Source organism: Bubalus kerabau, chromosome 23, assembly GCF_029407905.1.
Source record: "Bubalus kerabau isolate K-KA32 ecotype Philippines breed swamp buffalo chromosome 23, PCC_UOA_SB_1v2, whole genome shotgun sequence".
In the NCBI taxonomy this organism is placed as follows: domain Eukaryota; kingdom Metazoa; phylum Chordata; class Mammalia; order Artiodactyla; family Bovidae; genus Bubalus; species Bubalus kerabau.
In genome coordinates, this window is record NC_073646.1 from 13,840,843 (window position 1) to 13,868,148 (window position 27,306).

Genomic DNA, 27,306 nt, shown 5'->3' on the forward strand with positions numbered 1-27,306 from the left:
CACTTTAATGTAGTATTTATTGTCACTGTGCTTGACACGTGCTAGTCAGGTTTATAACAATGCACCCAAGTATAGATAAATGGTCACCACATTTGTTATTCTTTTAATAAAAAAGAGAGATTTGTTGGTTATTTTTCCGGTAGTCCAAGGCCACCACTTTCTTGTTCATTTAGTGAAATCCCTAGGGATCTGGAGGCTCATGTGTACAGCAGAATTAGGTGAACTACAAATTTACTGGCTAAGATTCTAACTTCCACTTTGAAAACTACCCATCAGCAGCGGGGAAGAGGATGGGCTAAATTGGCAGATGGGGTTGACATACATTACTGTATATAAAATAGAAAACTAGTAGGGACCTACTGTATAGCACAGGGAACTACTCAGTGCTCTTTAATGACCCCATGGGAAAAGAATCTTCTAGGGTGGGCATATGTATATGTTAAGGCTTCCCTGGTGGCTCAGATGGTAAAGAATCTCCCTGCAGTGCAGAAGACCTGGGTTCAGTCCCTGACCCTTGCCCTATTTGACTAATACTTCTGGCTCAGAGGTTAAAGTGCCTGCCCGCAATGCAGGAGACCCGGTTTCAATCCCTGGGTCGGGAAGATCCCCTGGAGAAGGAAATGGCAACCCACTCCAGTATTCTTGCCTGGAGAATCCCATGGATAGAGGAGCCTGGTAGGCTACAGTCCACGGGGTTGCAAAGAGTCGGACGCGACTGAGCTAATTCACTTTCGCTTTCCATTTATATGGTTAAAAGTAATCCTGAAAACATTGTCACCTGGCTTTCCATTTTGCTTCTTAATTACATTTGTTGTTCGGTTGCTCAATCATGTCTGACTCTTCGTGAGCCGGTGGACTGCAGCACACCAGGCTTCCCTGTCCTTCACTATCTCCCAGAGTTGGCTCAAATCCATATCTATTGAGTCGATGATGCCATCCAACCGTCTCATTCTCTGCTGCTCCTTCCCTTCTGCCCTTAATCTTTCCAAGCATTAGGGTCTTTTCAAATGAGTTAGTTCTTCACATCAGGTGTCCAAAGTATTGGATTTTCAGCTTCAGTATTAGTCCTTCCAATGAATATTCAGGACTGATTTCCTTTAGAATTGACTTGTTTGATCTTCTTACAGTCCATTTACCAAAAGCTGTTAGAGTATTCAACTGAGACCGGAAACACAGGGCTCTTACAACTTTAGAAAATATTTTTTAAATGTTTGTCTTTTTAGGTTCCATGTAGCAGTAGACTCATTTTTAGAACTGCATAAACCCGAAGTCGTAGAAATTCATGTTTCTATGACACCTGCCATGCTTGCTATACAGACTGCTATTCTGGACATTTTAAATGCCTGTTTAAAGGAATTAAAATGCCATAACCCGTCGCTTGAAGTTGAAGATTTATCTTTAGAAAATGCTATTGGAAAACCTTTTGACAAGGTACTCTATTTCTCTTCCTTTTTAAGCACTGTTTATGATGTTGTAATTTTTAAGTATGCAGGTTATTTTAATATTTATAATGTTCTCAGTAGGAATTTGTTGTCATTTTAAAATTAGGTTGGAGGTGATTTAAAGTATATCTTCTTTGGTTTACTGGAAAGTAATTTGTAGTCGAATACATTGATTGGCATCTAAGCCTAATTCTGATTTTTGCAATTATACAGTGACTGTCTTTTTTTTTAAGTATATGTAAGAGAACATGTATAAGAGAACTTTCCTGGTGGCTCAGATGGTAAAGTGTCGGCCTACATTGTGAGAGACCCGGGTTCAATCTCTGGGTTGGGAAGATCCTCTGGAGAAGGAAATGGCAACCCACTCCAGTACTCCCGCCTGGAAAATCCCGTGGACGGAGGAGCCTGGTAGGCTGCAGTCCATGGGGTGGCAAAGAGTCGGACACAACTGAGCGACTAAACTTTCACTCCAAGAGAACGATGAATAACCTTTTGTTCTGAAACGACAATATTTGAATATCTACAGGTAGAAGAGTGTACATAAGAATGCTTCATATTTTATTGTGATCTCTTATTGGGAATAAAAATAATTTGGATGAGTTTTGATTACTAAAGAATGTGAAACTTGCTCTGTCTTAAAATTACATTCTGAAGTGAGACAATGGTAAGACTGTAGTCTAGGAATGTTTATTTCAACTAATTTTTTCATCATAGATTAATATTAATACAGGTACATAAATGTCTAAGATCAAATTGTATGTCTAGAAAAAAACTAAACAAATTCCAGGCAGCTTTTTTTTCATATTTTTATAGAACAAGTTATTTTCTTTCAAATTCTGAATCAATCTCTTTGTCACTAAAAATAATGCATAATGATTTTTAAAAGGGAAAAATTTAAGTCCTTATTTTTCTGATTCTTCCAAAAAGTCTTTTTACTGTGAAATAATGATGCATAAAAGCCATTCCATGTGTTTTGTGCCTCTGTTTTTAAAATGTATTTTAATTTAGTGCCCAGTATACCAAAAACACCTCTCACATTCTTCTAATGGTACATATATCTGTGTGGTGGTGGTTTAAGTTGTGCCCGAGTCTTGTGACCCCATGGAGTGTAGTCCGCCAGGCTTCTCTGTCCATGGCATTTCCTAGGCAAGAATACTGGAGTGGGTTCCCATTTCCTTTCCAGGGAATCTTCCAACCCAGGGATTAAACCCGGGTCTCCTGCACTGCAGGCAGATTCTTTATCACTGAGCTACCAGGGAAGCCCCCGTATATGTCCCTGGAAAAGCAAAATATAGCCAGATATGCTTTGCACTAAATTTCTGTAAGTCATCCCCTGGTCAGTGAAAGTCAAAGTATTGTTTTACGTATTCATCTCATAACCAAAACAAAATATAGGCATAATTTGCATTTGTTAGAAAATTTAAGTTTTGTTAATGGTTTTAGAAAAGATTTTTACAAAAGATGATGTACAAAAGACTTATATGTCCCAGTTTATCTAGGACAGTCACAGTGTCTGCCTGTTGTCCTGGAGTAATTATTAATAGTGTCATTTCATTTTCACAAGAGTTCCAGTTTGGACAGTAGATTATTTGGTCTTCTAAATATTACTTCCGTTCAGTATTAAATGTGTTAGATAAGACGCCATGTAGTGAAACTGCTTCTGAAGCATGCTGCATTATCCCTTTTAGTTACAGAATCAGCTTGTGAAGGAGACATGCATATATATAGCTGTGGATATACATAAAGCTGTTCTGTGTTTTAGACAATTTTTTAGGATCTTAAAAAGTATTCAGATTTAGTTGGTTGTTAACAAATATTTTCTCGTCCTTGAATCACAGTTAAAAATAATAATAAACACATCTTTTACAGCAGCAGACTGTGGTCTGATGATACTAATTTGATACATGTAGCTTCCCTGGTTTATGTCTTCTCCTGCATCATCCAACTGGCTCTCACATCTCTATCCATACAGGACTTGGCAGAGGTTAAATGTATCTGAATTACTTGCTTTGATTCTGCATAAAAGTGAATAAATGAGTATCTGATGTTTATCAGGACCTTTGTCTCCTAATAATGTAAATGCGGGTAATTATGAATTGACTATATCTGATCATAAAGATTGTAGTGATGACACTCTGCTTTACATTTGGAAAATTAAACATTCTAATTAGGACATTCTGAGTCTTATGAACTTAAATTTTCTGTCCACTTCCTTGGAAGATAATGTTTTTTGTTTTTATTTTTTAAAACCATTGTGGTAAAGCTTACATAACAAAATTTACCATTTTAACCATTTTTAGGTATACAAGGGATAATGTTTGTTGCAAGTATCATTTGTATTAATAATAGCTATATTAAATATCTCTTAGCAATATTTTATTCTTGTTTTAGACAATTCGCCATTACTTAGATCCTTTGTGGCACCAGCTTGGAGCCAAGACTAAATCCTTGGTTCAGGATTTGAAGATATTACGAACCCTGCTGCAGTATCTCTCTCAGTATGATTGTATCACATTTCTTAATCTTCTGGAATCTCTCAGAGCAACAGAGAAGGCATTCGGTCAGAATTCAGGTGGGACATAAAAATACTAATATTATTCTAGGAACTGACTTGAATGAAGTACTAGATTTTGTTGGGGAGTCAGGTGTGCGGAGTGCTGTATTCAAGTACATGATATACTGAGATGTCAAATTATCTTTTATGTTCATAGCACAGGGATATAGATTTCATTGATAGCTAATGTTTCTACCTACTTCTGTTCTGTATATTAATAAATATTCATATCCATTCCAGGCAGTTTTATTTCTAGAAAAGACCATATATCACAGGTAGTCCCCAGCTTAGAAATAGGTTGTATTCTGAAAGTTGTTATGAACTTAAAATTCATTTCCCTAAAGAAACGGCAAGGGAATATGGAGTTTCATTAGCCAAAGAATGAAAAGAGATTTGTAGGGAAGCATACATATGCCGCTGTCCACCAACTGGATTTTCTACCAGCCACATTCTTGCCTCATTACTGTGACTTTTCTCACTGTCTGGCAAGACCAGTGATTTTTAAAGTGTGCCCCAGGGGCCCCTGGGGCCAAGATTTAATAAAGTTAATATTTCTTATTGCTTCATCAGGAACTTTCTTGAGTCATAAACTACAAATGCACAGTGAAGAATACATTGATTGCTAGTGAACTTTGGGTCCACTGCCTTCATCTGTGCTTGGGCACCAGCAACATAACCCACCGATGCTTTTGCACCATCATTAGAAACGTCAACACTGTGGGGGGAATTCAGTAATAGTACTAGTATGAGAGTAGTTTTGAGGTCACAGACCATCCCCCTGAAAACATCTTGGGGACCCCCAGGGATCTGTAGGCCGCACTTTGAAAACCACCAGTCTAGCCAAACAGTGACAGAGACCATAACAAGGGAGGTGTGGTTGGGAGATAACAAGCTGGTGACTGGTTGATATATAGGTCATGTGACCTTCAGAGATTCTCTGAAGTTAACCATAAATTGAAAGCTTTTTTGTTTTCCACTTAACTTTTTATGTTAGGTTGGCTCTTTCTTGACTCCAGCACCTCAATGTTTTTAAATGCTCGAGCAAGGGTTTATCATGTTCCAGATGCAAAAATGAGTAAAAAAAGCAGACTGCCTGAAAAACTGGAGATTAAAGAAGAACAAGGTATCTTGTATGATTAAGTCTTCAAACATGTCTTTTTTTTACATATTTGGTATGGAAAAGCTTATCAAGTTACAGTATAACTTTAAATCTCATTCGACTGTGTGAAAAATAATTGCTTGTTACATGTAACATATGTGATCTATGTTAAAAAATATTTGGAATGGATTCATTGCCAGGGGATTCCAAATAACTACTACATAAGAATGGTGGTTGTTTTTTTTTTTAACTTCAGAATAATTACTATTTGGGCACTTAAGGTCTTACTGGACTGTTTTAACATCCCGTTTCAGTTCAGTTCAGTCACTTAGTTGTTTCCAACTCTTTGCAACCCCATGTACTGCAGCACGCCAGGCCTCCCTGTCCATCACCAACTCCCGGAGTTTACTAAGACTCATGTCCATTGAGTCAGTATGCCATCTAACCATCTCATCCTCTGTCATCCCCTCCTCCCACCTTCAATCTTTCCCAGCATCAAGGTCTTTTCAGATGAGTCAGTTCTTCACATCAGGTGGCCAAAGTATTGGAGCTTCAGCTTCAGCATCAGTCTTGGCAATGAATATTCAGGACTGATTTCCTTTGGGATGGATTGGTTGGATCTCCTTGCAGTCCAGATCAGATCATTCGCTCAGTCATGTCCAACTCTTTGCGACCCCATGAATCACAGCACGCCAGGCCTCCCTGTCCATCACCAACTCCCAGAGTTCACCGAGACTCACGTCCATCGAGTCAGTGATGCCATCCAGCCATCTCATCCTCTGTCGTCCCCTTCTCTTCTTGCCCCCAATCCCTCCCAGCATCAGAGTCTTTTCCAGTGAGTCAACTCTTCGCATGAGGTGGCCAAAGTACTGGAGTTTCAGCTTTAGCATCATTCCCTCTAAAGAAATCCCAGGGCTAATCTCCTTCAGAATGGACTGGTTGGATCTCCTTGCAGTCCAAGGGACTCTCAAGAGTCTTCTCCAACACCACAGTTCAAAAGCATCAATGCTTTGGCACTCAGCTTTCTTTATAGTCCACCTCTCACATCATACATGACCACTGGGAAAACCATAGCTTTGACTAGACGGACCTTCATTGACAAAGTAATGTCTCTGCTTTTGAATATGCTATCTAGGTTGGTCATAACTTTTCTTCCAAGGAACAAGTGTCTTTTAATTTCAAGGCTGCAGTCACCATCTGCAGTGTTTTGAAGCCCAAGAAAATAAAGTCTGACACTGTTTCCAGTTTCCCCATCTATTTGCCATGAAGTGATGGGACCAGATGCCATGATCTTAGTTTTCTGAATGTTGAGCTTTAAGCCAACTTTTTCACTCTCCTCTTCACTTTCATCAAGAGGCTCTTTAGTTCTTCTTTGCTTTCTGCCATAAGGGTGGTATCATCTGCATATCTGAGGTTATTGATATTTCTCCCAGCAATCTTGATTCCAGGTGTGCTTCATCCAGCCCAGCGTTTCTCATGATGTACTCTGCATATAAGTTAAATACGCAGGGTGACAATATACAGCCTTGACATACTCCTTTCCCTGTTTGGAACCAGTCCATTGTTCCATGTCTGGTTCTAACTGTTGCTTCCTGACCTGCATACAGATTTCTCAAGAGGCAGGTCAGGTACTCTAGTATTCTCATCTCTTTAAGAATTTTCTTTTTAGCTTTTAGGAAACAGAGGTACTAGAATGAGGCAAATAATGGACTCTGTTTCACACTCATCTATAACTATTATAATAAATATGTAGTGAATATTGTTGGCTTTTTAAGACATAAAAGTGAAAGTTGCTCAGTCATGTCCAGCTCTTTGCCACCCCATGGACTGTACAGTCCATGGAATTCTCCAGGCCAGAATGCTGGAGTGGCTAGCCTTTCCCTTCTCCAGGGGATCTTCTTCCCAACCCAGGAATCGAACCCAGGTCTCCCTCATTGTGGGCAGATTCTTTACCAGCTGAGCCACCAGGGAAGCCCAAGAATACTAGAGTGGGTAGCCTATCCCTTCTGCAGCAGATTTTCCCAACCCAGGAATAGAACCATGGTCTCCTGCATTGCAAGTGGATTCTTTACCAGCTGAGCTATCATGTTTATCTCCTGCCTAGTGCAAAGATCTATTTCAAAACTTAATTAAATACATTAGTAATACATTTGAGTACTTACAGAAATAAAAGTTTTATTGTCTGCTTATATCTTATGTTCAGCATTAGGAAAATCATGGAGATTTTAGAAATAATAAAAACTGTTATTCTGTACTGATCCCTTTATTTTGTGTAGCAGTTTGTATATAACATCACAGTTGACAACTGACACGTAATCATCTCTTATTAGTGACCATGCATATGACTTTCTGTCAAGGCGTTATGGAGCCTGAGTTAATCTGGGTTTGAAGTGTCTTCATTTAGATCAGAAGGAGACCTTCTCAAGAATCTGGATTCTCTCTGTAGAGCATTATGAAGGAAGCGCAAAGGAATAGGCTTATAGAACAATGCCTGTGTTATTTGTTGTTTTCAAAGCCTTTGGAATACTTTATGGATAAACATTATCACATAGAATGAGATTATCGTTTATTTCTATACAGAAACAAAAAAGGAACTGGTCCTAGAAAGCAACCCAAAGTGGGCAGCACTCACGGAAGTTTTGAAGGAAATTGAGGCAGAGAATAAGGAGAGTGAAGTCCTTGGTGGTCCAGGTAGGAAAAAAGGAGATGATGACATTGGCCTTCAAAATCTGGCAAATGAGTCCTTTTGATTAGCTCTTTAAAAATAACTTAACACTATTATTTTGTCTATAGAATAAGAAGAATAAGTGCGACATCACCGAAATCTTAGTGACAACTTCCTTTCTGTTTATTGGATGGTTTTCTCCAAGTTCAGTCATTGTATATTCATGAAAGCAGGTTGTTTTACTGGTTGAGTTCTTGGGAAAACTTCTATTTAAAGATATAGCTAATCAACTATTATGTATAGAATGGATAAACAACAAGATCCTACTATATACAGGGAACTCAAATCAATATCCTGTGATAAACTGTAATGGAAAAGAATATTAAAAAGAATGTATGTATGTATATACCTGAGTCACTTCGCTGTATAGCAGAAATTAACACAACATTATAAATCAACTAGACTTCAATTAAAAAAAATAAAAGATGCAGCTAATCTCCACATATATGTTCACCAGGCTTTAAAGCTTAGAGTCTGGAATCCCCAAGGAGAAAGCTAATGGGCTTATGTTTTAAGTTGTCAGCAAGTCTTTTCAAAGAAGCCTTAATTGGTCTGTGGAGTAACATCGGCCTAGCCCTAAAGAAATTCCAAGTTTTAGGGCTACTGTCTTCAAACATTTAGCACCATAGACTGAACCTGAGCTAAGTTTTTAAAATCAGACAAAAAATAAAACTAAATTTTAAAGAATATCTATTGGGACTTTGACGCCTATAAATCAATAAAGGCAAGCACAGAGTCCTTCTGTGAGTATTATTCTGTGATATTATCACAGAACATATGGTGCTGAGGTTTATGAGCCTAAGTCATACATACCCACTTAGACAAAGTGAAAAGTATAAAGAAAAAGAAAAGGGGGAAAATTATGTCTTGCAGCCACTGTTAACCCTGACATATTTCCTTCCTGGTTTTCTTCTGTGTATTTTCTGTTTCACGTTGTTAAAGTTATAGTATAGATATAACACTATAAAGTTATAGTGTAGATTAATTCTGGATGTAGAATTAAGGAATAAAATGATACTGACATTTTCAAAGTTCTCAAAACATATTACCACATTGATATATAGAAAGTTTTTTCTTTTTTTTTTTTATCAATTGTCATTTCTTTTGGAAATATAAGACCTTGTCTCTTTTTCACCTAGCTAGCATTGACTGAAGATGCTGTATATATTTGTGTATATCTGCATGTATCACATATGTGTAACAGTTTTATTCATTTGATTGGAGAAAAAAATCTATCTAGTTAGAAATTTTGATGTTTAGGGAACCCAGTGTTTTCTCAGATGCATTTCTTCCTTTGTGAACTGTGTTAGTTTCCTTTGCTGGTTTAAGGTGTGTCCTTAGTTTGTATCAGCTTTTTATACATTGAAGATACTAACATTTATCATAGTTGTATAAAGTTGTATTTTGTCTTTAGCTCTTTTTTTAAGATTAGAAATGGATTTATTTAGAGAGAGAACATTCTGTAGACAAAACGCGGTCCATCTCAAAAGGCTTGAGAGCAGCCTGTCTTTAACTTTATAATGCACAGTTAATTCTCCTATGTATTGAGTCAGTCTTAGTTTACAGATATCAATATTCTCTGAGATTTCTTCCATTGCTTTTAAGCCCAGAAAATCATCCTCATATGGAGAGATGGAGAAGAGTCATCTTTTTTTTTATGATTTATTATTTAACATTTGACTTTGTAATCCATTTGGAATTTATTTTAGTATTTCCAGATCCTCTGGAAAATTGTTAATTAAAAAGAGCTCCTTTAAACCCTCCTTTATACCACAGCTATATTTTCATAAGTCTCTAAATATTTCTGGCTTCAACTTTACCCAAAAGATTTAAGTGATCCTGGCAGAGAGGTGAAAGTCTTTGATGAGCATCTGAGATCCTTGTTAAGTTGTAAAGTATCTTTAGCACCAAGGAGGTGAGGGGACAGGAAGAGGGGGTACACAGGGAGGAGGGCAGCAAGTGAGCTAATAGCTCCATAACACTGTTTTTAATTTTAGGACAAGTTCTCATTTGCGCAAGTGATGACAGGACCTGTTCCCAGCTGCGAGAGTACCTCACTGTCGGAGCAGAGGTCTTCTTGTTGAGACTCTACAGAAAAACCTTTGAGAAGGACAGCAAAGCCGAAGATGTATGGCTGAGGTTAAGGAAGGAAGATGACTCAAAGAGAATCATGAAATCCAGCAAGAGGCCCAAAGACCTCCGAGACAAAGACAGGCCCCCTGCCAAAGAGAAGGCCCTCAGAAAGAAGAAACCAAGGTTGACTTTAACTCAGATGATGGGAAGAACTGAAGAACTAGAGGCAGAGGCGGGTGTTGAGGAGGGCAGCCCAAGAGAGCTGACCAGTAGCCCGGAGAGCTACACAGAAGACATTAAGCACGAGGAGTTTGATATGAATGTGTCCTCCGATGCCGCCTACGGAATCCTGAAAGACCCCCTCACCATCATCCACCCGCTCCTGGGCTGCAGTGATCCCTACGCTCTGACACGCGTGCTCCATGAGGTGGAGCCGAGATACGTGGTCTTGTATGATGCAGAGCTGACCTTCGTGCGTCAGCTTGAAATTTACAGGGCGTCTCGGCCAGGGAAGCCTCTCAGGCAAGTTGTAGGGAAGGTGAACTCTCACCTTACAGGCTTCAGCTTCACAGTTCTGTAGGATTTAGCACAGACAGACCAGTTGCACACGGGCTTTCTGATCTTTAATGCTGCCTTGTTGGGATGTTGGCTGAGTTTATGAAACGTTTAACGGTTCAGATCAGTCTGGGAAGTACACCTGAGAAGGAGATCCAGTGTTGCAGTGAAACCGGGAATCTGGGGGAATGCCTCCCTTCTTGTTAACCTTCTCTTCTGCTGTTCAGTGCCATATTCTTAATGCATCGGTCATAGCCTATAGGGTGCCGTCTCTGAATAAGCCTAGGAAATTTACAATATCCTAACTTCTCCCACATGTTAATGTAATTATGACTCAGAGAAATCATTTCATAATTCGAAAGTGTCTTTCATTTAAATCTGAAGAAGTGACTCTTAAGTTACAGCCACATAAAACTGAAGTATTTGAGGAATTATTGTACCAAGTTTTCTTGAGTTTCAAGAGCTATCAGATGAGAAATCTACAGAAATATCAGATGAGAAAATGGTGCCTCCCCAAGAATATAGTGTTCTGGCTCTCCAATTATCCGAGGGAAATAAACAGCAAAATTAATATCCTGAACTCAGCCTGAACCAAAAACAGAGCCAAAAGAAACCTTTCTAGCCAGTTTAAAGAAGGCAACCCTTCCAAGTAAAGATGAATGGAGGAGCTGGGTCAGAAATAACACAGGATGAAGAGATTAGACAAAGCTGGTAAAATAATTACAGGCTGATAAATTTTTCATACTTTACCATTGATCAATACTGTAAATAGCTTGTGTGCACCCAAGTTCTCTGTTGCCTGATAATACTGTGTGATGCTTAGAAACAAAGTGTCAGAAATGAAAGGGGCTTCGGAGCTCAACCACTCAGTCCAGCAGGGAGAAACTGAGGCTCAGAGGCAGTGAATGACTTGCCCGCGGCCACTTGGTAGATTCGTGGCAGAGCTGGGGGTCTCTGGACTCATTGGCCAGTGGCCTTTTCCATGTTCACCCTTTAAAAAAATGCAATCTAGGAAGATGAAGGTCGAAAGAAAAATGGAGGGTTAAAAAGGAAAAATATCTCTGATAGAAGGTGAAGAAAAGGTGCTTCATTCAGCTTCTTAGCAACAAACAAGATAGAAAGCTGGCCTTTTCTAAGAGAAAAGAGTATGTCAAATTATTTCTTGAGGCACTTGATATAATCCATATGTCCTCTGTGTCCTGGTGTTTATATAAAATGTGTGATGGCTTGGTTCTGTTAAGACATGAATAAAAAGGAACTGAGAAATTACTTGTGAAGATAAAGGTCATATAGATTTCATTTGTTTACTTTTCACTAACATGAACTTTCCTAAGCTGGCTTTTACAACTGCTCTCCAACTTTTTAAACGATTGTTTGGCAGGGGTGCAAAGAAAAAATTGAAAAAAGAGAAGCCGCTAAGATTGTGTTTTCTGATTTGTTTATAGTTATGAGGAAAGAATTATTCTATCCCTCTTTGTTATATTTCAGTGTTTACCTAAACTCCATTCCTCTTGGTGAAAGAAGAAAGGAAAAAAAAAAAAGCCCATGTGGTAATGAGACCTTTAACAGGTGGGGTTTAGGCTGCTTGATTTTAGCAAGTATGTGATTAATGGAACCTTTTCTTCTCCATCAAATATTTATTATTTGAACACTCTGATTTGCTGATTTCACGCTTTTCCTTCCAGGGATTAAAAATTATGTGTTTGCAGCCTAAAAGAGATCTGTCTTAACTTGCAGGGTTTACTTTCTTATATACGGAGGTTCAACGGAGGAACAGCGCTATCTCACTGCTTTGCGGAAAGAAAAGGAAGCTTTTGAAAAGCTCATAAGGTAAATACACAGGAGATCAGTATGAAGGAATCAAAGGCCTTTGAGATCCAGAAGTTCCTCTGGATCTAGGTGGGGGAATATCTACTAGCCCTTAGGTGCTAGGGAGAGTCACGTCAAGATACACCTGTGGTCTGATAACCCCCCAGGGTTTACATGGTTCAGCACCCATTTCTTTTTTCCCTGCCTCTCCACCATCCCCATTTGCTTTTCAGGGGTTTGATGGACTATTAGAAATGTGAAGAAAACTGCTTTTTTGTTTGTAAAGAAATAAAACCTAAAGCACCAGCATGTGCTCTCCCCCTCCCCCATGTCCAAGATTTCTCCCTTACCTTGGAATCATGATTTTTTTTCCCCTTGTGAAATCTCCATTGTCTTGGGTGGGTGACTGCTTTACCCTTTACCCGAAAATACTGTTATGACCTGGTCAGTTCATATCAATAGAATCACTCTGAGAAAACATTTTTATAAAAGTGTGACATTTGTCTGAACAGATGTGTGTTTTTTTGAGAATGAGTATCCTTTAATGTTCCAGATCCAGATAGAAAAAACTTTTGGTTTAATAGAAGGAAAATGTTCCTAAGTGAGATATTAGCAAACTGCATGGCTGCCTCTTACCTGTAGGTATCTGAGAAAGCTGATAACATCCCCCAAGGAATGTTGTCAAGGAGATGGCAGCTTGGTGAGAGAAGATGGATCAGGTGGTCTCTCAGGGGCCCCAAGAGCCAGGGTAGGGGCTGGACAAGGAATCCTTGAGCTGAGATAGAGAAGAGGCTAGATGAGAGGAGACCATGGCCTAGCCTGGCTGGGACCAAGCCAAACCAGTCTTAAAAGCCTCAGACGCTGGCAACACAGCAGTGACAATGAGAGAGCAGAAGTCACTTTTAGTGGCAGTTACCCAGCCAGGACCTCGACAGAGTTTCAAAATGGACAGCCATTCTTCAGCACTGGCTATGGGCTTTCAGCAGATGCCTAAAATATGCAGATACCCCAGTGCATCCAGGAATGGTTTCCAGACACAGGAGCACCTCCTGAATCAGTGCCAGTGAGTCCCTGTAAAGACACTCAGCACAGTATGGGGGCAGCACCCTGTGCTGTCCTTCCCTCCCCTTCCTCTCCTCTGTGATTGTGGCATGCCTTAGGCAAGGATTCTTATAGATATCGATCCACAGTTATGGGGCAGTCCTTTCAGCCTGTGAAAATATATTTTCTTTTTATAGTTTTTATTGAAGTATGGTTGATTTGTAATTTGTGTTAATTTCCACCGTACACCAAAGTGATTCAGTTACACACATATAACTCCTATTCCTTCCCTCTCCCAGCCCCTCTCCACCTTGGAGAGTCTTTTCTCTATGTCTGTGAATCTGTTTCATTGTTGTTCAGTTGTTAAGTAGTGTCTGACTGCAGCACGCCAGGCTTCCCTATCCTTCACCATCTCACGGAGTTTGCTCAAACTCACGTCCATCGAGTCGCTGATGTCATCCAACCATCTCAAACTCTGTTTCCCCCTTCTCCTGCCCTCAGTTTTTCCCAGCATCAGGGTCTTTTCCAATGAGTCGGCTCTTTGCATCAGGTGGCCAAAGTATTGGAGCTTCAGCATCAGTCCTTCCAGTGAATATGCAGGGTTGATTTCCTTTCGGATTGACTGGTTGGATCTCCTTGTGGTCCAGAGGACTCAAGAGTCTTCTCTAGCATCACAGTTGAAAAGCATCAATTCTTTGGTGCTTAACTTGTTTTATGGTCCCTTCTCAGCGTATGTACATGCCTACTGTTCCCCTTCTGTTTGCCATGAAGTGATGGCACTGGATGCCAAGATCTTCTTTTTTTGAATATTGAGTCTTAAGCAAGCTTTTTTCCTCTTCTCTTTCACCTTCATCAAGAGGCTCTTTAGTTCCTCTTTACTGTCTGCCATTAGGGTGGTATCTTCTGCATATCTGAGGTGGTTCATATTTCTCCCAGCAGTCTTGATTCCAGCTTGTGATTCATCCAACCTAGCATTTCGCATGATGTACTCTGCATAGAAGTTAAATAAGCATTTAAGTTGAATAAACAACTCCTTTCCCAATTTTGAACCTGTCCATTGTTCCATGTCCAGTTCTAACTCTTGCTTCTTGACCTGCATACAGGTTTCTCAAGAGGCAGGTCAGGTGGTCTTGTATTCCCATCTCTTGAAGAATTTTCCACAGTTTGTTATGATCCACACAGTCAAAGGCTTTAACATAGTGAAGCAGATGTTTTTCTAGAATTCTCTTGCTTTTTCTGTGATCCAGTCATTGTTGGCAATTTGATCTCTGGTTCCTCTGCCTTTTCTAAATCCAGCTTGTACATCTGGAATTTCTCGGTTCACATACTGTTGAAGCCTAGCTTGAAGGATTTTGAACATTACCTTGCTAGCGTGTGAAATGAGCACAATTGTATGGTAGTTTGAACATTCTTTGGCATTGCCCTTCTTTGCAATTGAAATGAAAACTGACTTTTTCCTGTCTGGTGTTTTGTGGATAAGTATTTTCTATTAATATGTTCTGGAGGATAGTTTGTGGGCTTCCCTGGTGGCTCAGATGGTAAAGAATCTGCCTGTAGTGAGGGAGACTGGATTTGATCTCTGTGTTTGAAAGATTCCCTGGTGAAGGGAATGGTTACCCACTCCAGGATTCTTGCCTGGAAAATTCCATGGACAGAAAAGCCTGGTGAGCTATAATCCATGGAGGATATTTTATATGTGTGTATATATGCTTTTTGAAAAAAATATTCCAAAAAGTGTAATAGCCATGTCTGTTATACAGACTTCCTCTTCCTGTTCAGAACTTTTAGCTTCTCTCTCTGTGTCTCCTAGACCTTCATCCCCCAAGACTCAGTCAACAGATATTTCTTGAGCATCTATTATGAGCCAATTCCTATGCTCACATTAAAGTGCTAGACTTACAGTGGTGCAGAAAAAAAGCTCAGTTCTGTCTTCTAGAGCTTATCCCCTAGTGTAAAAGACAAACATTGAATGGTTATGCACAGTCTAATAAACACTTGCAGGCTGTAGCCTGCAAAGGTGAAAGAAAATGGTATCGAATGAGAGTGTGTCAGAGGGTCAGGGGCGGGGGCTGCATCGGGGCAGCATCTCTGAAGGGGTGACCTTTAAGCTGACCTAGGGAGCATGTGTGGTGGTTGCTAAGTAGATAGAAGTGGGCCGAGGGTTGTGTTGTTCAAGAGTGTGTGTGAAAGCTCAGAGGTGCAGGAGGCCAGTTAAGGATTCAGAACTTGACTCTGAAGGCCGTAAGACAGCACTGCAGAGTTCTAAGTAGGAGAGTGACGTAGTGTGTTTTCAGAAGACCTGGCACCAAACTCGGAATGGATGGAGTAGGGAAGTAGTCAGGAAGCTATTGCAGTTGTCCGATAAGAACCAGTGGCAGCTAAGATTAGGTTGATGGAGAGAAGGGGAGAGATTTAAGCGATATTGAGGAAATGGAGTCAAAGAATTGGTGCCACTGGATGTGAGCCAGTAACCTCCTAATTGGCTCCTTCACTCTTTTTAAAATATCCTTTGCCTCAGGCTTCTCTGATTAAAAGTGACTGTCTCTAGATTACAATGAGCACATGGAACTAAGATATTCAGATGAGGTTGTTGGTGTTTAAGTTGAGGGTCCCTAAAGACCACCCTCAGGCTCAGTGAGTCACCAGAAAGACCCACAGGAGTCAGATAAGCTGGGGTCCTCACCATTGTGGCTAATTACAGAGAAAGGACACAGAGTAAAATCAGCAGAGAGAAAGCACAGAGCCAAGTCCAGGAGAAACCCAGCGTGAGCTTCCGAGTGTCCTCTTCCAGTGAGTTCCCAGGGAAGTACTTAATTCTGGCATCCGTGTGTGACACCACACGCTCAGCATTATCCTCAGGGAAGCTAACCCAAGAGACTTGGGGTCCAGCATTTTTACTGGCAGTTAGTCATACAGATGCAGTACTCCAGGGACAGACTACGGCTCCCTGGAGATGAAATGTATTCACCATAAATCACACTGGGCCTGCTTGTGTGATCCTCTTATTAGGCGGAGTAGTCCAAGAACTCAGAGCTTAGCTCCCAGAAGCTGGCCAGGGGTTTCCAGGAAGACAAGCTGAGGAGACAGGCCTTTCTTGGGAATGTGCAGGGTTTGAGCATCCCAGGCCTGCTCTCTGAACCCTTTCCTGCCCAGAGCTATAGCCCAGGGTGCCTGTAGCATCTGAGTAGGTGAGTTGTATGCTCCAGGCCTCCTTCCCACAGCTGCGTCTTCTCCAGTTCATCAGAACGTAGCCTAGAAAAGAGTGCCATTAGTGGACTGTAGCCAGGTATTGGGGACCCGCATGCATTTCCCAGCTTATACGAGGGACTCTAAACTCAAAGGGCTCAGTGACAAGGCTCAGATCAGCCTGGCCTTGACTGGAAACGTCCCTCAGCAGAACCCAGGATGTAGGCTTTCTCCTACATTTCAATTTCTACAGCAATTTCCATACCAGATTTTGGTGTAATTTTATCTAGATGGCCTGGCCTAGTTTTCTAACTCTCTCACTGGTGACTGTCTGGGTATTATGTTAGGTCTTTCCATATCACACAGATAGTAACACTATTTAGAATCTTAAGATACTTACTTTCCCAGAAAACTTGGGGAATTTGAGAAGTGTTTGTTTTGAAAAGCAAAATATATGTGAGGTACATGGCTGAAAGAGCATTTGCACTGAGCCTGGACTTAGGGAAAAATGTAATGGGAGACTGAGGAAATGCGCTCTTGCCAGGACCTCCACAAGTGATTTTGTAAGAACAAAAGCAATGCTGCTATTTAAAATAACCAGAGAGGAATGAGTCAGGCAAGCTGGCAGTGAAAGGACCGTTTGGCTGGACTAGAGATCAGTAGGTTACAGATGACAAGTAAAGAGAAAGAAGATTACATGTCTCAGTATTGATAATAAAATGTTCCCGGGGTCAAAAAATTAGTAATAACATTATGAGTAAACATAGTTTTGGAGAGGTCACCACTTTTCAAAGGGAAGGGTTAGATTATTTGAAATTTTACAGTTAAAAAAATATCACAAAATGGGTTAGCATGAGAACTTGAATAAATGCCCATTTGAAGAGACTCCTCCAGTACCTCCTCCCTGTGTTATCACGTTGTACAAGCTATTCATATACCACTAGAGATGTTAGAGCAATATTAAGAAACCACAGTATTTCAGGTGGATGTAGGAATCTGAATTGTTCAATTATTATTTTGTATCTGTCACATACAGTAATTTGATTATGCTAAACGTGAATAAGGGACTGAATATTTTTAAGTATGACAAATTTCTGTTAAACTAATTTGAGTTACTGGTTAGGAAGACTTAATATTTTCTTCACAACCCTGGTTTCATTTCAGGAGTATGTTTTTTTCTGAAATTTAATTTGCAGTTATAACATTTCATACTAAACTAGCTGTTTTGTTTAACAGTATTAACTGAAGCAGTTGCAGAATCATTTGAAAGAAATCTATTTTTTAGCATGCAAGTGCGTGTTTGGTCGTGTCAGACTATTTGCGACCCTGTGGACCGTGGCCCACCAGGCTCCTCTGTCCATGGAATTTTCCAGGCAAGAATACTGGAGTAGGTTGCCATTTCCTTTGCCAGTTTTTTTTAGCATAGTCATGGATAATTAGGGGATGAGGTTACTACGTTATAGGACTTCCCAGGTGGCTCAGTGGTAAAGAATCAGCCTGCCAGTGCAGGAGACACAAGAGACGCAGATTCAATCCCTGGGTCGGGAAGATCCCCTGGAGGAGGAAATGACAACCCACTCCAGTATTCTTGCCTGAAAAATTGCATGGGCAGAGGAGCTTCGTGGGCTACAGTCCATGAGGGCCACAGAGTCAGACATGACTGAGTGACTGAGCACACACACTTATAATATTAATAAAAGCTAACATATGGTGCTTGTTATGTTCCGGGTACTACTCTGAGTTCCTTACATATATGACGTGATCTTTATAACAGTCTGTTGAGGTTCAGTTCAGTTCAGTCATGAATCGCCCAGTCGTGTCCAACTTTTTGTGACCCCATGAACTCCAGCACACCAGGCCTCCCTGTCCATCACCAACTCCCGGAGTCCACCCGAACCCAATGTCCATTGAGTCAGTGATGCCATCCAACCATCTCATCCTCCGTCGTCCCCTTCTCCTCCTGCCCTCAATCTTTCCCAGCATCAGGGTCTTTTCAAATGAGTCAGCTCTCCGCATCAGGTGGCCAAAGTATTGGAGTTTCAGCTTCAACATCAGTCCTTCCACTGAACACCCAGGACTGATCTCCTTTAGGATGGACTGGTTGAATCTCCTTGCAGTCCCAGGGACTCTCAAGAGTCTTCTCCAACACCACAGTTCAAAAGCATCAATTCTTTGGTGCTTAGCTTTCTTTATAGTCCAACTCTCACATCCATGCATGACCACTGGAAAAACCGTAGCCTTGACTAGACAAGGCTTGACTTGACTTGATGGACCTTTGTTGACAAAGTAATGTCTCTGCTTTTGAATATGCTATCTAGGTTGATCATAACTTTCCTTCCAAGGAGTAAGCGTCTTTTAATTTCATGGCTGCAATCACCATCTGCAGTGATTTTGAAGCCCAGAAAAATAAAGTCAGCCACTGTTTCCACTGTTTCCCCATCTATTTGCCATGAAGTGATGGGACCGGATGCCATGATCTTAGTTTTCTGAATGTTGAGCTTTAAGCCAACTTTTTCACTCTCCTCTTTCACTTTCATCAAGAGGCTCTTTATTTTTCTTCACTTTCTGCCATAACGGTGGTGTCATCCGCATATCTGAGGTTATTGATATTTCTCCCGGCAATCTTGATTCCAGCTTGTGCTTCCTTCTAACCTGTTGAGGTTAGGTTTTAGTATTCTTCCCATCTTACACACAGAATTGAGGGACAGAGCCTTTAAAAAACTCGCCTAAAGTTAACACAGCCAGTAAGTGGTTTCAAAACCACAACATGTGGATGCAGAGTCTGAATTCTAACCCCATGTACTCTGCAGCCATGCACAGATAACAGATTGATTAGGAAAGGAGGCTGCCCCTGCCTGTGATGGCTTAGCCAGTAGGGTAAGTGGAGATAAAGAGGAGAAAAAATCCCCCATGTTGATCCCAAATGTAAAAGAAATTTAAGAGCATTGAGTTCTCTGGACAGTTCGCCATTTGTCCCCAGCTGGAGTCTGGTGGGTGTGACAGGGCAGTACTGAGTGACTTTGGACCTGTGATCACTGCAAAGAATTCTGCAGTAACCACCCTGACACCAGTGTTGAGAATAATGGGCAAGAACAGAACTAGAACAACAATCTGTTCATAAAGTGTTACACAAATAACAACTTTGCATTTGTATATTATTTCAAATAGTATAGAATTTATAAACTTGAGTTTCTGTTCACCAGTGGTACCTCTTTATGGTACCGTGCCTTAAGACACTATGTATCCAGAGTGGCTGAGGAATTGCTCCATCTGATTTTATCTTTCTTTGGAAAACCCTTGGGAATGAGCCCTTGTTGGAATGATTTCTTGTTGCTAATGATTCCTCTTGTTTCACCTTCTGCAGACTCTTTTATTGTAGGCAGTCAGTTCCACAGTTGTTTTTCATGTTGCTGTATTTCCTCAACTCTGTTGCAAGCCCAGCCAGGGCACAGACGCAATCTTATACATCTTTTCTGTTGACCTGGCACGAAAGGACACACACAGCTTGCTGTTTCCTGAACTGATTCTAACATCCTTTTACTGGTTTTGAAAAATCAGATGATGGCAAGCCTGGCTTAGTCTTCTGTGGTTATTGAGGGTCCTGTCATGATTCTGGTTCCTGATGGTAAATCTGAGTTAGGATTCTATAGGCTTGTCAGTCTATCAGCTTAAGGTGCTAAGCTTTCTTGAAGACATAAATTATTGGGTAACCATATTTGTATCCAAAGTACCTCGCATAGTACGTGGGAGCCTACCCTAAATATTTTAAACAAACAGCTAAGTTAGTGAATCAATACTGCTGTACTGCATAACCTGAGATGTCGATTTTTTTGTTTAAATCTCTGTTGGAAATTTGCTTTCTTGTATTAATCATGATTTTCCTTTAAAACTGGAGTTTAATGGGGCCTCCAACCTAGAGTTTTTCAAATCAAAGTTAGTTTGGCCATTTCTGTTTTCATGTCTTTAATCATTGGTCTTTAATTATCTTATGATTTCTCTGAAAATATTGGAATATAAATTATTTGAAATCTTTTCAGTGCTCAGTAATACATTTAGCACATTTGTATAAAAACTCTCAGTAACCTCTTTGTGGCAGTCTCCACATGCTTATTTCATGACTCAAAGTGTTTGGAGGACATACAGAATAGAAAATAAGTAAGTTTTTTTCTTTTTTAACTCCAGAAGATGAGCAGAAGTACCAACCAAGAAACTCTTTCTGCTTCCATTCCCCATCGCTTCTCTCTGCATATTTCCTTCTGATGTTTCCTGGGTTCTCTTTTAGCACTACAGTTCTGTAGATCATTTTCTAAAATCAGGAATTTTGAAGTTAATTCAGAAAGGTTGAAGATGTGTTCCTCCCACCCCCAGGGAAAAGGCTAGCATGGTCATCCCTGAAGAAAGAGAAGGCAGAGACGAAACGAACCTCGACCTTGTGAGAGGCTGCGTGTCTGCCAGTGCTCCCACCGACACACGCAAAGCCGGTGAGTCCCGCCCTCTGCCGAGCTCTCCTGCTGCCCGTGCCAGAGGCTGTGGGGTTCCAGAGTCTCTCTGCAGCTTGGTTTTTCTCAACAAGCTCTTCAATGGGGGTGTCTGCTCTCATATCCCAGTCTGAACTCTGCTGTTCACTAACCACATGTCTTTCCTGAATCTCGGGCTCCTCACCCATAAGATAAGAGGGGTTGTGTTCTAGGCACCAACATTGGAAATAAGTTACGTTCCAGCATTGGTTGAGATTCAGAATGTACTTTTGCCAAGAAGCTTTTGTGAATCATGATTAGGTTCTTACGTTAACCCTAAGAGGCCAGTGTCCTCATAGATAAGAGATGGTGCTTTGTTCAGGGTGCATTCCCACCCCTTCCAGGGTTTGCTGATTGCTTCTTGGCACTTTTCTAGACCCCGGGTATGTGGTACTCTCACTGCCCTGCAGCATCCAGGCAGTGGCCTTCCACCAAGACATGCTGGATGCCCCTTGCACTGTGGTCCGAGGATGACCGTGTCCCTCCCAGTCCCCAGATCCCCATTTCAGCAGTGCCTTCAGCCAGGTGGCATGGGAAAAACAGTGTGGCTGAGTTGCTTTCTCCTTTGGTGGGGTCAAAACAGTTAAAGCAGTGCATCTCAGAATTCACTGTACTTCAGAATAGCCTCTTATGCTTGTTAAAACTGTAGATTCTTGGACCCCACTCCATAGAAATTCTGATTCGATAGATCTGAAACGGGGTCAGCATCTGATGGAAGTGGTCCTTGGACCATACTTTGGGAAGCACGGCCTCAGAGCTTCTGTGTCTTTTGAAGAAGATTCCTAACTCAAACAGGTTGGGGACATTTCATGCAGGACAGCAAGATACCTGGCAATATGAAGGAAGATAGGGCCTGCGGGTACCACACGGAAAGCTATTCACAGAAATCTGCCCTCTGAGTCCAGTCTTCTCAGCACTCCTATTAGCTTCCCTTTTACTGCTGTAACAAATTGCCACAAACTTTAGTGTCTTGAAAGAACATGCAGTCGTTATCTAACAGTTATTATACAATCCAAAGTCCAAATGGGTTTCACTGAGTTAAAAAGAAGGTGTCTGCAGGGCTGCGCTCCCTCTGAAGGCTCTGGGGGAGAATCCCTTCCTCTTCCGGGTCATCCAGGGATGCCTGCTCCCTTGCTCATGGCTCCTTCCTCCACCTTCAACACCAGCAGCTCTGCCTCTGAGCTTCCTGCTTCCCTCCTTTGCTTATAAGGGCCCTTGGACCTGTCTCAATAATCCAGAAGAATCTCCCAATCTTGAGACCCCTAATTTAATCACATTTCCAGAGTCCCCTTTGCTGTGTAAAGTAACATATTGGCAGCTTCCAGGGGTTAGAACAGAGACACCTTCCGTGGGGGCATTATTCTACCTACAGAAGCCATCATGGAGTCCTTCAGCCAGCAGTGTTGGCGTCACCTGGGAGCTGGTTAGAAGCGCAGGCTCTTGGGCCCTCCTCACACCCACAGAGTGCAGTAGGTGTTGTCACCCCATCCCAGGCGATTCATATGCACGGTAGTGGGAGAAGCTCTGCGTTCCTGTTTCCCCCAGCTTCTTCCATTTTTCTGTCTCTGGACTCACTGATACAAGCCCGAAAAGCTTCAAAGTTTCTCACAGCAGCGCACATGGCAATTTATCAAGAACATTACTAAGCATCTCCTGCGTGCGAGGCTCTGTGCTAGGAATTGGGGTGACGGTGATCAGTAAAGAGTGGTCAATGCATCAGTGAGGGGCCAAGAGGAGCCCCAGAGGGAAGAGATGGTGAGTGTTGGTGTCTGTGAATTCTGTGTAAGGAAGTATTTACCAAGAGACCCCAATTTCCTAGTAGCTTTATTTAGTTTAAGGGAAATTGCCTTCAACCATAAATAAACCTTTTTGAAAATACAGGAAAATGTGGAAGAACGTAATATTGTGTAACCAGGCGTGGGAGACTAATAGAAACACAGACATCTGACTTTAATTGTGATCTTCCATCTTTGAGAGTTACTCAGCAACATTTCTTTAAATGCTTCTTTTTCTTCTCAGGCGGCCAGGAGCAGAATGGTACCCAGCAGAGCATCGTTGTGGACATGCGGGAGTTTCGAAGTGAGCTCCCGTCTCTGATCCACCGCCGGGGCATCGACATCGAGCCGGTGACCCTGGAGGTCGGAGACTACATCCTGACTCCGGAAATGTGCGTGGAGCGCAAGAGCATCAGTGATCTGATTGGCTCTTTGAACAACGGCCGCCTCTACAGCCAGTGCATCTCCATGTCCCGCTACTACAAGCGGCCGATGCTTCTGATCGAGTTCGACCCCACTAAGCCTTTCTCTCTCATGTCCCGCGGCGCATTCCATCAGGAGATCTCCAGCAACGATGTCAGCTCCAAGCTCACCCTCCTCACGCTGCACTTCCCCCGGCTCCGGATCCTCTGGTGCCCCTCCCCACACGCCACTGCCGAGCTATTTGAGGAACTGAAGCAGAACAAGCCACAGCCAGACGCCACCACCGCCATGGCTGTGTCCGCCGATTCCGAGACTCTCCCCGAGGCAGAGAAGTATAACCCCGGTCCCCAGGACTTCTTGTTAAAAATGCCAGGGATAAATGCCAAAAACTGTCGCTCCTTGATGAACCACGTCAAGAACATCGCTGAATTAGCAAGCCTGCCCTTCGACAAGCTGGCGAGCATGCTGGGGAACACGGCCAGTGCGCGGCAGCTCTATGACTTCATTCACACCTCCTATGCAGAGGTCCTGTCCAGAGGGAAAATGAAAAAATGAGCAGTGCTGCCTATTTTCTTATCCCCTGACTGTGCTTCTGAGCTGCTCTTTACCTGCCTTCACAGATCTTTATTATTAGCCCAGTAGCTCATTCCCGTGGGATTCCCAGGGAGCTGAGTGGTAAAGAACCTGCCTGTCAGTGCAAGAGACGCAGGTTCTATCCCCAGGTTGGGAAGATCCCTTGGAGGAGGAAATGGCAACCCACTCCAGTATTCTTGCCCGGGAAATCCCATGGAATCCCATGTAGCCTGGTGAGCTACAGTCCATGGAGTCACAAAAGAGTCAGACACGACTCGGCGACCAAACAACAAAGCTCATTCTCTTCCAATCTGTGAGTGATTGTGCTGTTTCCTGGGTCAGGGGACCGGAGGCCAAGGCTGGGCTCTGAGCTTTGTGCTTAGGCATCATTTTCACTGCACCATCCACGCCAGGTCTAGTACTTTCCATCTTTACCTGAGGTGTTGTCAGGATCAGGGACGGTGTCTGCAGGCATTTATAGAAGGCTGTTTATGAAACAAGCAGAGACTTCAGTTTCCTTCAGAGACTAATAAAATGCACAGTTGCGTTCTTACCCTCTGTCTGAGAGGGACCTCTGGGGCTCTGAGAAGGGAGCATCTCTGCCCCTGGTGAGTGCTCTCCACGCTCTCCTCAGCTGCGTGCTTCTCCTAACTGCCTGCCTCCAGGATAAGCTCATGGGACTTGCTACTGCTAATCAGAGAAAGACCGCCACCTCTAGAACAGGCCAGTTGGTCTTCTGACCACCTGAAGGAAGATACACAGCATGTACCATAACCATACCTGGTTTGTTCAAAACCAGTATTTTTAAAACATAGAATGAATTACCTATTTACAGAACTGGATTGTCTAGAAGGAGCCCTAAAAATTCTGTTTCTGCATATATTTAACCTCCTGAGTCCAGCGATCTCTGACCAAATGGCTACTCCGGGAGTCTGTTAGATGCCCTCCTTCCCAATGTCTCCTCACCTGCCCTGGGACGCCCCCAGCACAGGTCCTCTCCCAGGCCCCTGCCCCCAACTCTCCTGAGCCGAACTGGCCTCCTGCGTCTCTCTGTGAGGACTGGATGCAAGCAAAGGAGGGACCCACAGTTTTTAAGGTTCAATTTTCCTTCCTTGATTTGAACTACAAGTGTTGCGAGGAAATGGAAGATCAATGCATAGAATATATAAAAATCTTTAAGAAATATATATATATATTTTAAAAATCCATAAGGAAAACAGTCTCATTCGAAACCTTCCTGTGATTGACTTTACTTAGCTTCTTACAGAAGTATACATACAGGACTTTCACAGCGTCTTTGTGCAGCTTTTAAACTTAGATATTGAACCATTATTAACTTAGATATTAATCACATATTTAGTGATGAGTCGATCTTCTACCTCAAGAGCTGCTGTTCAAGAGCATAAGTTCCACTGGCCACATCACATAGGGTCATGTTTCGTCAGCATCAGCTGTGTTTTTATTTGTCACAGTGTCTGAACTCAGAGTGGACAGGGGACTGTGTGACATGAAATGGTCTTCATCTTTAATACAGTCTTTCAAGTGTCATCGCTAAACCGAATCTGTTGTCTTGACATCTTGGTTTCTTGGTATGTTGACATAAGTTAAAGTGTGTGGATTTTGAACTCTCTGCGAGGGTACCACAAGAATGAATTAAGGGGTACCAAATTGTTATCATCAGACTCTGTAGAGTGACTTGGAAAAGAGAGAAGAGGACAAGAAACAGAGATTAGTTTATGGTAGAATAAAGATTTGGGATACTAACTCTGTCCCAGGGTTAAAAATACACCCTTGAGAATAGAAAATAAAATGTCAGGCACATATGTTAACTTTCACTTTCCTCTGCATTTCTTTCTTTAAGCACTCAGTCATAGTCATGTATTTTAAGTACATTAAAATAGATACCACCTCAGATAGAGATGGTTGTTATCATTTTTCTTCACTCCATCCTAGCACTTCTGCTTGAGAAATGTAATTTCTATTTTTTCCCCTAGTATAATTCCACCTGCCTTTTATTGTTCTTTCATTACATAAAAGGAAAACCCTAACAGCACATTTTTTGAGAAGGGTTTCACTCCAAGTTTTCAAAAATAAGCTCTCTTAAAGCTACTGTTTTAAAATAGTCCTCGTTACCTGCTACAACATAGAAGACGGTTGTATTTAGTTAGATGCATTTAGAGAGCCGACGTCCTCTGCCTCCCAAAGACTTACTTGCAGTTGTACCTACTAGGAGGAGGATATGGCATCCCACTCCAGTACTCTTGACTGGAGAATCCCGTGGACAGAGGAGCCTGGCGAGCTACAATCCATAGGGTTGCACAGAGTTGGATGTGACTGAAGCGACTTAGCATGCACAACGCACATACCTACAGGACATCTTAAGAGGGGGCACAGGCTCAGATGTGTTTAAATTATGGATGGTAGTTTCTAATGAACTCTAAAATGGTCATTATAATTGAAAGGCTTTTATTGCCACTTCCTCTTCCAACTAAATAAATATATCTTAGTGTCGCCAGTTCTGAAAACCCTTCAATGTAACCGTCACGTATTTACTTTACATCAACTTCTTTTACGAATTTTTATAGCCTAAGAATCTGGCAAAGAACTAGAAATGCATGCAGTTGAAAAATCTTTATCACTTTGTTTTCTAGCAGCATTTTATTAGCTTTGCCCTTTTTTTTTTTCCCAAAATCACAAATATCCAATTAAGAACTTAGCTTTTTTAAAACCTTTTTTTAAGAACTCGAGACCAGCATTATTCTAGTTTATAAGTTTTTTGCACAAAACTTTCAGTACATGAAATATTGTGAGAAATGGTTTTCAGTTTTGTTTAAATCACAGTGCCTCTCTTGATACTTTCTCAAATTATATATAAGAAATCATTTTTAATAGTGGCCATAAATCATATCCTTTTGGCAATCAGTTACTGTTTCTTTAATCTGAGGCTTAGTATATCTATGTCTGCATATGTTTGGGTACATCCAGATTGTAGTTTCCCAGCTCATGAGAGGACTGAAAACAATTATCTCATTTATCAACCCTCTGAGACGCAGAAGGTTAAGACTAGATTTGGTCGTGTTGAGAAAACAGAGTATGGAGTTAATAGATGGCCTCCAGCAGGAAAACCTACACTGAAGTGAATCCGGAGAGGTGGGTGGGGGAGAAAGACAGGCATTATTAGTCTATGCTTTTGTTTTTCAAGCATAATTTGATTTTCTTCTGGCTCAGGAAACTTCTTTAGGGAAATTCCCTTCTCTCTTGTGTTCAGTTGAACCTAGGAATGTCCCCTTAAGAACCAACATTTTAGGAAAATTCTTTTCTCAGGCTTGAGCCTATTAAAATTTACCCAGACTTCAACATGAGTTGTCACTTTTCTTCATTATTTTGCTTTCTATTTTGGTTTATAGCTATTTCCTGTCTGATTCTGAGCCTCAGTACTTAGTCTACCATCTTTACCCATAGGTTTTTGGTGGCCTACACCACTGTTGTGTTTTTGATTCAAGGTTATATAAGCCAAAATTGGGATGGGAGGGA

The 27,306-nt window shown here is 41.5% G+C and overlaps 1 protein-coding gene across 1 annotated transcript in view; it reads left to right on the forward strand.

Moving 5' to 3' along the window:
• ERCC4 (ERCC excision repair 4, endonuclease catalytic subunit) overlaps positions 1-27,306 on the forward strand; it is a 39,312-nt gene extending 12,006 nt beyond the window's left edge. Inside the window, exons 4-11 of the mRNA XM_055562417.1 lie at positions 1,224-1,431; positions 3,834-4,014; positions 4,991-5,119; positions 7,676-7,786; positions 9,818-10,415; positions 12,186-12,278; positions 20,853-20,965; positions 23,021-27,306. Coding sequence (XP_055418392.1) covers positions 1,224-1,431; positions 3,834-4,014; positions 4,991-5,119; positions 7,676-7,786; positions 9,818-10,415; positions 12,186-12,278; positions 20,853-20,965; positions 23,021-23,754 — 2,167 coding nt within the window. The 3' untranslated portion in view covers positions 23,755-27,306. The remainder of the gene's footprint in view (positions 1-1,223; positions 1,432-3,833; positions 4,015-4,990; positions 5,120-7,675; positions 7,787-9,817; positions 10,416-12,185; positions 12,279-20,852; positions 20,966-23,020) is intronic.